The 10,946-nt window shown below is 38.9% G+C and overlaps 1 protein-coding gene across 1 annotated transcript; it reads left to right on the top strand.

The window, feature by feature from the left end:
• Positions 1-966: 966 nt before the first annotated feature.
• LOC119793995 (F-box only protein 40-like) lies at positions 967-10,439 on the top strand. The gene is made up of 9 exons (XM_038301330.1): positions 967-1,011; positions 1,275-1,297; positions 2,872-3,427; positions 3,516-4,009; positions 7,670-7,849; positions 7,915-8,156; positions 8,222-8,353; positions 9,396-9,708; positions 9,786-10,439. Exons 2-9 carry the CDS (start codon positions 1,295-1,297, stop codon positions 9,987-9,989), a joined length of 2,124 nt encoding a protein of 707 aa, XP_038157258.1. The 5' UTR covers positions 967-1,011; positions 1,275-1,294; the 3' UTR covers positions 9,990-10,439.
• Positions 10,440-10,946: the final 507 nt, after the last annotated feature.

Below are 10,946 nucleotides of genomic sequence, written 5' to 3'. Positions count from 1 at the left end.
CAGGAGGAGGAGAAGGAGACGCAGCAAGATAAGCAGCGGCAGGAGGATGATGAGGAGAAGCTGCATTAGCAGGAGGATGAGTAAGAGGAGGAGAGGCTGCAGGTGGAGGAGAAACAGTGGCAGCAGCAGAATAAGAAGGAGGGGGAGGATAAAGAGAAGCAGCAGCAGGTATAGGCTGAAGAGCAGGAGCACAGGCTGGGAAGGAGCATGGAGGTGGAGGTCGCTTGGTTCCAGCGATCGCAACATACCAGGCGGTGCGAGCTGCGAGGGCCGCACAATGCCACTTGTGGCTTTAATTTTCATTGAATTTTTTTGGATCAAATGATTTTTAAAATATTTTTATACTTTTTTTATTTTTACTTCTGTAACAGTGGAACCACAGCATCTAGAGCTCCTTTTATTTCATTTTACTTTAATTGTGCTATTGCAGCTCTCAGTGTCGTCTTCAATGCCATTCGTATGAACACACAGGCAAGGCAAGGCAAGGTAAATTTATTTGTATAGCACAATTCAGTACAAAGACAATGCAAAGTGCTTTACATGATTAAAATACAGGAAGATAAAACAGAATCAGGTGGAATGCATCAAATTTAGGAGGATAATTTACAATCATTTATTGATTGATTTACTGAAAAAGTAAGAATAATTCACGCGAAGAATACGAAAATGTTGTTGCATGTGGCCCAAAGACACCAAGTTATGGTCAGATTTCTATAGAAAACTTTTCACAATTTTTTTATTTCAATTAAAATTTTTATTGGCTGTAATGACATTTTATATTTGTCTTTTTAACCCGAGGTGAATTTCTGATAAATTTAAAAGTATTTGCATATTATGACATGTTTTACGTCGGGTTCCTATTCTTGATTTATATTTCCATATATTATGGTCTTGTATTTTTTAAGCATTTTTCTAGAATTGTATGAACCTATTTACTTTCATATCTCTTTGCTTTGCTACAGGCACACCTGAATTTCCGCACTGTGGGAAAAGAGGATATTTTTATTCTTGGTAAGCATGCAACTTGCTAAGCTAAAGCAGAAACAAAACTAGCAGCTTCATGTTTGTTTCTTCTTCTCAGAGCATCTGGCATGGCTCGGGTTTTTTGTTTGTGGAAGTGTTCAGACACAATAATCTGACATTGAAAACAAGTGATGGATCAGAACAAAACAGAAACAAACAAATAGAAAAATATTACAGTACTTTATAATACATTGTTCAGAGTAGCTGTAATAAAGTAAAACACTGCTCTAAATTCCACTTTTCTCTTGCAGGAAAGAGAGAACTGCCAAATATGGTGAGTGATAAACTTGCTATAAAACATCTACATTGATTCATACAATGATAGAGAATATAAAAAAAATGTATTTGATATGTTTAGTTTAGATCTGGGGCTTCCAAACAAACATGTGATGTAAAGGTGATTTGGTGTCCCCGAAAAAATAAACGTTTCTTGTTAATATCGATCATTATTACCTGTTTAGCAATAATGTAAAAACACACATATTTCAATGAAGCAAGCTAATTAGTCCCTTCTTTGCAGAAAAGTGATCTGTAAGTCACTGCAGACATAAACCTATTTCACATGTTTAAAATTACATTTAAAAAAAAGCAGCATACAATGTCTTTGCATGTTGACTTTCTTTGTCTGAATTTTTTCTGGGGGTACTTTATTTAGCAAAAAAAGGATGTGGTTTGCTTATGCTTCATTTAGTCTAATTTCAAACTCGAGAGACTCAAACCAGGAAAAGATGCAATTAGAAAGGTTTTATTGACCTGAATGAAATAAGTTCTTTGGTACACAGACCCAGGCAGAAGAATTTGTTATGTAAACTTAATGTAAATCTCTCCAGAGGGGCACTAGGCAGGGACGCCCGCTCTCTTTTTCCATTTTTATTGAGCCTCTAGCAGCAACAATTAGAAAATCTAATGTGGTTAAATGAATAAAATGCATGAAAATAGAGCATAAAATTAGTCTTTATGCAGATGATGCATTACTTTATCTCCAGCACTCAAACACTTGCCTCTCTTAAGTAATTAGATTACTAGAATCTTTCTCAAAAGTTTCAGATCACTCTATAAATTGGCCCAAATCTATAGTACTACCAATGAATTGCTCTCTACAGAATCCCCTAGCTTTACAACTGCAAACAAGAAATATCAAATGTTTGGGAATTACTGTGTCGTCTAAATTAGCTGATTTACTAAAACTTAACCACATCCTGCTTTTAAAAAAGATAGAATAGGACCTACAGTAGAAAGATGGAAATCGCTTGCAATCTCCCTCATGGGTGCCTCGATTAAAATAATGGTCTTACCTAGAATTAACTACTTATTTGAATGATCCCCAATAAACCATTGCTTTCCACATAGCATTTTAATTTAAATCTTTTTGTGAGAAGTCTCGCAACACAAAAAATGACACCATCATTTTCTTTCAGACAAAGTTGAAAAACCAGTTATAATACCATTCTTGATTTATAGTTGAGAGCGACACAAAATGATTCTTGGGGCCAAAAATGACCCTTGGTCCTGTTGAGATGCTCTATGATTTATAATCCCAAACTTTTTCCCTTTTGACCCATAAGAATCGTCTGATGACCCAACTATTAGTATAGTATGTAAACACTTCTACAAAATCAATTCACTCCACGTTACATATTACAACAACAAGCAAATACAGTAGTTGGTTTTGTCCATTTTAATCTAAATGTGTATAATTTTGTTTCATTTCTGTTGTGGATCTGAATAATACATAATACATACTATCTGATCACGGACTCTATGTGGGAATCATTCTGATGAAAACCTAAGAAGACTCATTCACAAATAGAAGACAAATGACACCTTATTTATGCTCTTTTCTTATAGAGTCATCGTTCTCGAGCCTCCAGGACCCGGCAGCATCTCCACTGTGACTCCTGCTACAGTCGGCGCTGCAGAGCTCGAGTGGAGGTTGGTGTGAGCTGTGCTCTCGCTCCCTGCCGTCTCCTCTGTGGAGCAGTATACCACCTGTGCAAAGAAGAGGATCACCTGCTGCTTTGCCCCAATGTCAGGGTGCCCTGCCTCAACGCAGAGTACGGCTGTACGGTCCAGCTTCCCCGCTCCTCACGGGCGGCTCACCTCCAGGTGTGTCCGGCCAGTGTGGTGAGCTGCTCCATGGAGTGGCTGCGCTGGCCAATAGATGAGACTAACCCACATGGCTTTAGTGCCTTGCAGCACAATATAATGAAGGGAGATGACACCCAGGGAAATGCTCTGGATGTTGCCATGGCTTTAGTTGATCAGTCAGACCTATACACACGCCTTCAAATGAAGCCACTTTACCCAGAGCTCACAGAGCCGGAGCAAGAGGAAATAAAGGAAGAGATTAAAGAGGATGCAGCAGTTGGAGGGTTTAGTTTTCTAGACCAAAAGGACAGTGAAGGTTGGTTAAATTAATAAAAATGCTTGAAATCTAAACAAAACATGGGAAACTTATTATATAAATATGCTATGCCTTTTTTCCTTTGCAGACATTCCTGGAAGCAGCATGTGTGAAAGTAATTCTGTGGATGAAACTGCTCAGAGCAATGTCACACAAACCCCAACTATCAACACAGAGAAATACAACCTGTTTGAGATGATGTTCAGCATGGAGAAACGGGCCTGCGCTGTCGCTCAGGAAAATTTAGAAAATCCAAAACAAGACCAAAACCCTGCAGATGAGGGAAGAGGGCAAAGAGGTGCAGATCAGGAGAGGCAGAAAAAAGCAGAGGCGGATAGCTCTGCTGCAGCCAGAAGCTTGCCTCCACCGGACACCAGTAAGACCGGCCTAGCTCCCTGGCAGGAGGGAGTTCTGGAGCGCCTGGGCCAGGAACTCACTCCACAGGAGTACAACATGTACATGGTGCATCAGGGACGCATGCTAATTACATTTCAACAGATAGAGGCGTGCACGCCGAGGGAGAAAGACTTCGTTTATGGCAGCTTGGAGCCAATTCCTGTGCAGACTCTACGATCTTTCAAGGTGATACGCAAAAATACACATAAAGCAATCCTTTTTATTAATGAGATCTTTAATACGTGTAATAACATGATTTAACCATACTACTACTGCTAACTACTGAGCCGTTCAAACTTTTCATGTAGGAATGAGCCTAAAATCCCTGACACCCATTAAGATTTATGCATAGATAAATCTACCATGTTTTTTTTTATTATTTTTTATTTTGTTTAAAATGGATGAAGACATGTCAGACAAGATTTCAGAAAAAATTCTGTTTCTATTCAAAACTGTATGCCATTCCAGATAGCCCAATGCTGTTCTATAGCATTGCTGTGCAATTTTACCATTAGATTAGAAATATATTATTAACTAGATCTGGAAGTTTTAGTTCATTGATATGTCAATTAAATCAATAGTAAAATGATTATAACTGACAATTTGCTCAATTAGCTGGTGTTATCAACTGCTTAGCTTTGTGGCTGGATATATTGGACCAGTTGTTAACGTCCAAGATGTCTTCACTATCAGTAAATGTCAATAACTTGGTTTATAATAGTAGTTATTAATCATTAAACAAAAGGGAAATATTTGTCTCTGTCTATTGAAGTTGTTAAGTCAAAGGAAGTAGGCTCTGATCCCTTTAGGCAACCGGTCACTGCTGTATAAATACTCACAGACTATCATGATTAAAACAAAAGAAGCACTTTATTGAACCTGATAATCCCTATCACAGTATTAATATGTTCAATAAACTATGCAAACACTACAAGCTACTGGAATTAACAGAGCAAACATAAAAGAGTCCAAATGAGTTCATGAGGTAGAGTCTGATAATGTTCAGTCCATTAGCTCAGCTGTTGATGCACTGAGGGGATGTCCATCAGATTATCAGTAGAAATTATATATAACACACAGATGGGTAACAGCAGTCTTTGGTAACATTCAAAAGCAATTAGGGATCAGTTTATCCAATAATGAACAATTACCAACAAAAACAATGCATTTGATGTGACAGCAGTGAGGTTTATATGAAAACGATTTGTGATGTGGAGAACGTAACTTAAGCTTTCTACTCAAATAAAAGTGTAAATGTTCAATTTTTAAAACTGCTTAAAGTATAAAACAAAAAATTATAGATGAAAAAATGTTAAGGACATATGCTTTAAACTTTATACTGGTTACTGTACTATCTACTTATAGGAACATTTTTCTACAATTCAGGATAATTACTTCCTTATACTTTTTTTCTTGGTGTTATAACTAATGGTAACTGTAGATTCCTAAGTAATGAAGCCATAAGCTTCACGCTCTTTTCCCCTCTCTAATCTACTTCAAGGTGAAAAAAACAAACAAAGGGGATCCTTTCCGTTAGGTTCAACCATTTACTTCAAAAATAAAAAAAAACAATATAGATATTACATTTCGATAAGAAATAAAATATTAAACGAAAATTAGGAGAATTGTAAAAGAGGTCAAAAAACTTTCTTCACTCCAATGACCTGACTAACACTGAAGCAGAAGCAACTCCCCTAAACATCCAGAAACAAACCGTGCACATTTGCAAAAGAACCTCTATTAGAAATATTGAATATACTTAAATATGAGAACCTTTAACTTTCTGATATTTACTGTAACTTATTAATGATTTATTTTATCTTAACTTAAACTGAATTTAGGCTCCTACAGTAAAGGTGTCAAATGTAACTTTGCATAATCTTAAAAAAACATTTATTTTGTCATGTGGTTATGATGGAGTCCAACCAAAGCACCAAGACATTTATTTTCTGGATGAAACAATTTATTTAGATGGTTTTAATTTTTTTAATACCAAAAGGCCATAAGGACAATGGGGTTAAATTAAACAAAACTAACAAGTCTTTTTTTATATGTAAGGAGCAGAAAGTTGCAAAAAAAAATATCAGAAGTAGAAGTGAAGTTGTCTAAAAAGGAATTACTCCAGTAAAGTATAGATAGGCAAAATTTCTACTTGAGTAAGGTCAAGTATATGTACTTTGTTACTTGACACTTTTGCTGGTGAGTTAGCAGCAATGCTAAGATGATAACCACAAGGCAGAAGCACTTACAGTGCAGAAGGCAACACCAGATACATGTCTGCCCAGGACAGGAACCGGGTGCTATCTTGGTCGATTGATCGGTGGAGATTTGACAAAAATCATCAATTGTATTGAAACAGGCGTATCACCAAAGCTGCCTTTATCAGCTCAGTGGTATCTCTGAAGAGGGATGCAGTCCTTTTCACCATCAAAAATGGACCATGGTTCCAGAGATTGCACCAAATTTAACATTGTCAAGGTTTTGGTTGAGGTTTGAAAACCCAAATGCAGAGGCAGAGAGGCTGGGGAGATTTCTTGCAGTTTAATGGAGAGAAACAGTAAACAAAGGCAGGTATCCAAAAATCCAACTAATGTAAAGCAAACCAGAACCAAGGGTACATCTGGGGAAACCAAACACGAGGAGCCAGGGAGAGACGAGGAACGCGGACAACAGCATGGCAAGACAGCAAAGACAAGGAACCAACAAAGAGTGACAGCAGAGGGAGAGTATATGTAGCTGACTGAGACATAGGCAGGGTTAACGAGCAGATAAGGAGCAGGTGTGAGAGGAGACAACGAGGAAGCCAAGGGGAAAGGAACACACACAAGAGGGCAAAAGAGGACAACAACAGAAAAACCTGAGAACTAACAAATCTAGAAACTACAACAAAATAGGAATTAAACCAGTAAAACTATAAAACAAGGAGCAAAGTAAAGCACAACAGAACCAAGACCATGGCAAACATGATGTCCAGCTTGAATGCTGCGTCTCTTCTTGCATTGGGCCTCTTCAAAACACAGCCGTAATCATACACCCTCGGTGAAGTTGGTTCTGATTTGTATCAGCATGGACCATCTGGTTATTATAATATACTGGCCCTAAGCAGCTGGCTAACGAGCTATGGTGCATCCTTTGGCCATAGGAAACATAAACAACACCAATAGGACATACCACTGGTGTGGAAGAAGAAGCAGAATAACAGAAGTAGTCAGTGATGAGAGTAGAAAACCAGAGAGCTTATGAGTGAAGAGAAAAGGCATTGCAACCAGGTGGAAATGACAGAAACAGCTGAGAATAATGAAGGCAGCGAGCTGAGAAGGGAAAGCCAAGAGTTAAAGCAGAAAAAAGAAGAAATGCAATCAGAAACAAATATTTTGTTTGGATGTACAGTACAGGGACAAAAATGTTGTTTCTTCACTGGTGTTTCCCAATGGATGACATTTCCACTAGTGTTGCATCGATACCGATACCAGTATTGGACGGGGCCCCGATACTGCCCTAAAATGGTGGTATGGGTATCGGCGAGTACCAACAAATAGGGCACCAATACCATTTTGAGAGCCATAAGTTTATTCAACTATTGTCACCCATTCCTGGTAGGCAATAAGAAGTTCTACTGGATTCACTTTGTATTAGATTTTTTCCTGCTTCACAAAGGTAGGCAGCAGCTTGATAAAAAAGCCATAATGGCAATTATTTTACATTATTATGGTATCGGTATCGGCCGATAATGCACAGCCAGGTATCGGGTATCGGGGCCAAACAATGGCATCGGTGCAACACTAATTTCCCCCAATCTCATCTACAGTATCTATGAAAATATTATGGATTTTTCTTTTCTTACAGGCCCCTGTAAGTTATCGATACAAGCGGAGGGTTCATTATTACGAGACCACTGGACGGGCAAAGACTGAACATCAAAGTGTGGACACATCAGACCTTGGAGCCAATGAAGAAGACTGGTTTTCCGATGAAGCTGCAGCAACCCTCCTTGGCTATGCTGAATTAGCAATTATGGGTCACAAGGTATGAAAACTATTCTCTGGAATTTGAAATCATTGCAACGGGTAAATGATCTTTTTCTTTGTCAGATCAGTGAGACAAATGGAGGAGACGGGTTCTATGTAGATATTGGAACACAGACACATACTTTCCGCAAAGCTCCCTTCAAACAGAAGACGACCCTGGCAGAGGTGATGGTGGACCGGCGGCTAAAGCTTCTCCTGCAGCTTCAGGCGGAGAGCGTAAACAGCAGAAACAACAGAGCGAGCTGTGCGTTCACCTTCCTCTGCGGCCACACCTTCCACCGTAGAGAGTTTGCCACACACTTCAGGTATGCGTTAGACTCACATGCAACTATCTAAATCTTGATTTTATTGAGTGCCTTTTATCTTTCAGGAACGCACACAGTGATATCCAGATGTGTCTGAGTGAATGGTTTGAGCAGCGGTGCCCCCTGGCGTATCTGGGATGCACCTACAGAAAGAGGAGGTTTCATCCGTCCACTCAGAAGGCCACTGTCACCTACAAGTGAGAACAGTTTTTTGTCTGTATTTTTCCATTGAGTTTAATGTCTAGCTTCATTTTGCTAATAAGAAATCAGCTGACCTCTGTAAGGTATCAGAGTTAAAGGTTTGCGTCTCAGATTTGTACTTTTACCCATTCTTCTTGTTTTCTAATGCAAAACTAGACCATTTCTGGTTGTGGTTTAAAGGAAAAGTCCGGTCAGCAAGGAATAATCAGTGGATCATTATCTATACCTAAAGCTAATACGTTTCCTCTGATTTAATACATTTAGCGTTAATCAGTAAAAAAAATTAAAACAATAATTTTCATTGCGATCACTGAGTCCCTGACTGGCCATTTTGCACAAATATAGTAACACGTCACTCCAGTGACGTCACGGTGCGGTAAGCTTAGCGCCATTCTCAATAAAGCAAAATCAATGGGAACTACTAGACACATCTGCAATCAACAACAATTACTTAAGACTTCGACAGGACTTAACCATTGAAATTAGCAAGAGCTATAGTTAAACTGACAATGCCCACATCGGGTAAAGGTGAAATTTTTTGTTGTTATTTCACCTTTCCGATTCATGATCCACCACGGACTGGAGAAGAGGAAGGATTTGCCATCGAACTTCTGGCCAGAGAAAAAAACACGTCATATATAGCAAATATTTAGAAGAAGAATGTTTTCAACATGACTTAGATAATAGCGCATTGTGACAAATACCAGATACAGCACTGGGACTTGATCAACAGCCGATACCGCACCGTGACGTCACAAACCAGTAGGTGGCAGTAGTGTTCATTGACAAACATGGATGTCTCCAGTAAAGCACATTCAAATGAAAATCCCTCGCAATTAAAACACTTATCATTTATTGAACAGTACGTAATAATTTTATATATAAAGTCCTTTCAGAAGTTTGAATTCTGAATATGACCGGACTTTTCTTTGAGGGGTATGAATACTTTCAATATATATTTTGTTTTATATTATTCCATAGGGAATGGCTGGTTAATGATACTAACCAATCTATTATAACGTCTATTGTTTCTCCCAGCCAGCAGCTGCGGTGTTTTAGCTTACGTCCAGATGTGAATAGCTCCTCCAACGGCAAGGCAGACCCCTCCCCTGCTGCAAGAAGAAGTAAAAGTCAAGAAGGAGAAAGGGAGGACTGGCTGAGCCTGTTGCCCTATGAAGTGCTATGCCATGTGGCCAGCTTCCTGGACAGCCTATCCCTGTCCCAGCTGGCCCTGGTGTCCCATCTCATGAGGCAGGTGTGCTCCTCTCTGCTGCAGGACAGAGGGATGGTGACCCTCCGCTGGGAGAGAACAAACCTCTCACACGGACAAGACAAGTGGATTTCCAAACCTGTGAGAAATACAATCCATCAAGAAATCGCCAATCCTGACTTTCCTGTCTTCATGACTCTCCTTCTGTTCCTCTGCAGGTGTGGGAGTTCAGCCATTTGTTCTCTGCAGTGGATAAATGGGAAATGGCAGATTTATCTTCTCTTTCTGCTCACCTGAAAGTCTGTCCTTATTACCAGAAAACTGAACAGAGGGAACGAGTCCCCCTTCCGTTCATTACTGAGATACAGCAAAGGAGTCCAAAGGATCAGAGTCTCCTCAATCATTTTACAGGAAGAAGATGATTAAAGAAAATAAGAGAAAAATATTTTTCTGCTTGGGTTTTACTGAATTGACTATATCTAGTTATAGAGATAAATTAAAGATTTAGTATCAGTGCCTAAAAATCTCAAAACACAGTTAATATCTAAAAAACCCAAAGAACCATTTACCATAAAAACATATAAAACCTCAAAGTCCCGCACACAGAGTAGCCACCATTACACTGCACACAAGTTATGAATATGAACTTTAGGCTCTATAACATTTAAGTTTAATTTACTCATTTAAACTTCAGATTGTGTGAAATTGGCATATACCCATCAGAAATCTGTGGCAAAAATGACTTTGCCAAAGAAATTGTTTTACTTCCTATAGGGGCTTTATTAGAACCAAAGAGATGAACAAGTCTGTCAATAACCCATCTGTTTGTCCCCAAGGTGTCATCGCGTTGAAATAAAACAGACTAAGAAGTGTCTTCTTGCATTTTTTGCTTTCACTGCTCCAAGCCTCAAAACCTTTTGAAGTTCCAGCTTTGTCCAAAGATGTCCTCTTCCAGGAAACCCTTTATTTTTTAATTCAAAACTGGAAGAACCTCAAATTCTATGCAAACTTTTCCATAAGTACTGGTTTGGTCTAGTTATATTGTAAAATAGGAAAATGATCCTTAACAGTTCTCTGTGCCCTTATTGTCTGTTAGTAGTTTCAGCTCAAGCCAGTTTCTTGTAGAAATCATCACATGATCAGCTGAAATACCTTGGATTGTAATGTCTGGTACCAAAACAGAATGGACCCAAGGAAACACAACCCAAGGAAGCAGGTTTTATTACAAAATAATATGTGAATGGCTACGAAAACCGATGGCCTGAACGCCGACTCAGGACTGTAGACGATCTGGCAGGACACTGGCGAAAAGCTGAGAGCTAAATAGGTAACAGAACTGGCTCAAGAACTTGTGGCAGTCAGACAGTGGATAGATGGTG

This window comes from Cyprinodon tularosa, unplaced genomic scaffold (assembly GCF_016077235.1).
Source record: "Cyprinodon tularosa strain WSP-4 unplaced genomic scaffold, ASM1607723v1 ctg466, whole genome shotgun sequence".
Lineage (NCBI taxonomy): Eukaryota > Metazoa > Chordata > Actinopteri > Cyprinodontiformes > Cyprinodontidae > Cyprinodon > Cyprinodon tularosa.
The sequence above is the reverse complement of the archived record's forward strand: the minus strand, read 5'-3'. Positions and strand labels throughout refer to the sequence as shown.